At 38.9% G+C, this 2,441-nt stretch overlaps 1 protein-coding gene across 2 annotated transcripts in view; it reads right to left on the reverse strand.

The window, feature by feature from the left end:
* Positions 1 to 2,441, reverse strand: part of LOC107557139 (serine/threonine-protein kinase tousled-like 1-B) — a 19,417-nt gene that overhangs the window by 5,248 nt on the left and 11,728 nt on the right. For both annotated transcript variants that reach the window (XM_016240472.1, XM_016240471.1), the window contains exons 12-13: positions 754 to 939; positions 265 to 331 (exon numbers count right to left, since the gene is read on the reverse strand). In XM_016240472.1, coding sequence (XP_016095958.1) covers positions 265 to 331; positions 754 to 939 — 253 coding nt within the window. The remainder of the gene's footprint in view (positions 1 to 264; positions 332 to 753; positions 940 to 2,441) is intronic.

Here is a 2,441-nt window from a genome sequence, read left to right on the forward strand (position 1 = left end):
TATCTCACATCCTGCAAACACACACACACACACACACACACACACACACACACACACACACACACACACACACGTGAGCACATACTAACATACTCGTGTATGAACAGCAGATTCCACTGAAAGGACAAAAAGACCATTTGAAACAGCATTTCTGCACGACTGCTTATTCATGAAGCACTAATGCTCCACCTCAATGCCTTTTACCCATCTAACCCTAGTGCACGTGAGAGTGTGTGCATTGTGTGTTTTTATAGAGAGACTAACCTTTTTGAGATGACCCAGTCTCAGTTTGAAGATTTCTTCCTGCTCGTGATATTCTGCCACAGTCAGCCTACACATTCAATACAGAAGCATTTCAATAACAGAGTGTGTTTCTGGGCCATTTTGGAAGACAATATTGCAGAAAACACTTTAACCGTATTTAAATCACAGCCTTCTGGTGTTCTATAGATCACACATGCTTATATAATGATGTTAAAATTATGAATTGTGCGGCCCTGGTCTACATTAATCCTAATTGTCCCATTTTAAAACCACTAGAAGTCAAAGGGAAGTCTCCAATTGGAGTGAGTGAGTGAGTGAGTGAGTGAGTGAGTGAGTGAGTGAGTGAGTGAGTGAGTGAGTGAGTGAGTGAGTGAGTGAGTGAGTGAGTGAGTGAGAGAGTGAGTGAGTGAGTGTGTGTGTGTGTGAGAGAGAGAGAGAGAGAGTGTGCGCGAGTGAGAGAGTGTGCGAGAGTGTGCGAGTGTGTCTCACAGTGTAGGCAGGCTGGGTTTGAGGAAGGGGTCGTTGTCAGCTCCATTGACGGCTTTGGTCTTTCTCTGTTTGGACTCATTGGGGGTCGGGCTCTGGGAGAAGGGTGTGCTGGGAGGTTTGCGCTTTGCTAGAAGTTTCCTCTGCCTCTCGATCTCTTCCCTCTGCTGGTTTATCCACTCCTGCTGCCTATTAACACAGAAAAAATACAAATATTACAAAACCCAAATAAGAAAAAAAAACACATCAGAATAAAAAGGACTCGCCCTATTATTATTTACAATGGAAGTGATTAACATTGTATTCAAGGTTCCCCACACTTTTCTTACATATGTTACAAAGTTTTTTCAGCCATGCCTAATCAAGGTTATAGAAACTAAATACCACAAAAAATAAAAAAACATTTGTTTCTTGAAATAAAATAAAATACATTTAAAAAAAATAAACTTATTTTATTTCTTTAAGTTAAACATTTTCATTTAGTTTATCTTGATGTACTAAAATAACTAAAACTGAAATAAAATTAAACATATATACATAAACTAACAAAAAATGACAAAAACACACTACTAAATTACTAAACATTTGACCTAAAATTAAAATTAAAACATACAAATAAAACACAATTCTCAATATTAATTAAAATATTAATAGCGCTTCAATGATATTAAAATAACACTGCATCTGATGGTGTTTATGTGAATGTTTGTACAAAAATAATATATTTAAATAATTCGATACCACCAGCGTCCCATCTGTATTATATAGACTAAATGTATTGTCAAATTCTGTAAATTAGGGTTAGGGATGAGGTCAGCGCATTAGCTTTTATGCTTCAAGTCACATTGCATCAGCAGCACCAGGGTTAAAGGGGTCATATGATGCGATTTCAAGTTTTCCTTTCTCTTTGGAGTGTTACAAGCTGTTCGTGAATAGATAAGATCCCTAAAGTTGCAAAGACTAAAGTCTCAAACCCAAGGAGATATTCTTTATAAAAGTTAAGACTTGACCACGCCCTCCTAAAACGCCTCGTTCTAACACGCCCCCACATGTCTACGTCACGATGTGGCAATATTTGCATAACGACACCCAAATGTTCACGAAAAAGAAATAAGGTGTAACTTTATTGTTGCTGCCGCCGCCATGTTGTGAAGACGCTGTGTGTTTCGTTGTGAAAGCGAAAATACTGTTTTTCTTCCAAAACTGAAAATTTGTTTGGTCTTCCAAAAGAGGACACGACTAGAAATCAGTGGTTTGAAAGAGAATATAATATCCATGAAGGCATATGCAATCAACAGATATACAGTAAACGGGGCAGTCATGGCCTAATGGTTAGAGTCAGACCTGTAACCCAAAGGTCCCGGGTTCGAGTCCCAGTACTTACGCTGCACACGTCTGTGGCGTTCTCCTCTGCTTAAAAATAATGACTAGTGCGGTGGCTGCGATATACGTAAACCTACCAACATCATGACTTATCGCGAGAGGAAAAAATTAAATTTTGCGCAAATCTGTAATGGAAACGCAGCTAGTGTCAAGAGCATGTAGTGCATAATAAAGGGTCAGTTTGTGCAGTGCAAAAGTGTGCATGCAGTGCATATTTAAAAGTTGTTCCAAAACCGTGTCAGAGTAGTGTGCACGTGTGTAACGTGTGAGAGTGAGTATAGTGGCAGAGCATGCGGTGCACACATTTA

The sequence above is a fragment of the Sinocyclocheilus grahami genome, unplaced genomic scaffold, assembly GCF_001515645.1.
Source record: "Sinocyclocheilus grahami isolate Dianchi unplaced genomic scaffold, SAMN03320097.WGS_v1.1 scaffold590.1, whole genome shotgun sequence".
Taxonomy (NCBI): Eukaryota; Metazoa; Chordata; class Actinopteri; order Cypriniformes; family Cyprinidae; genus Sinocyclocheilus; species Sinocyclocheilus grahami.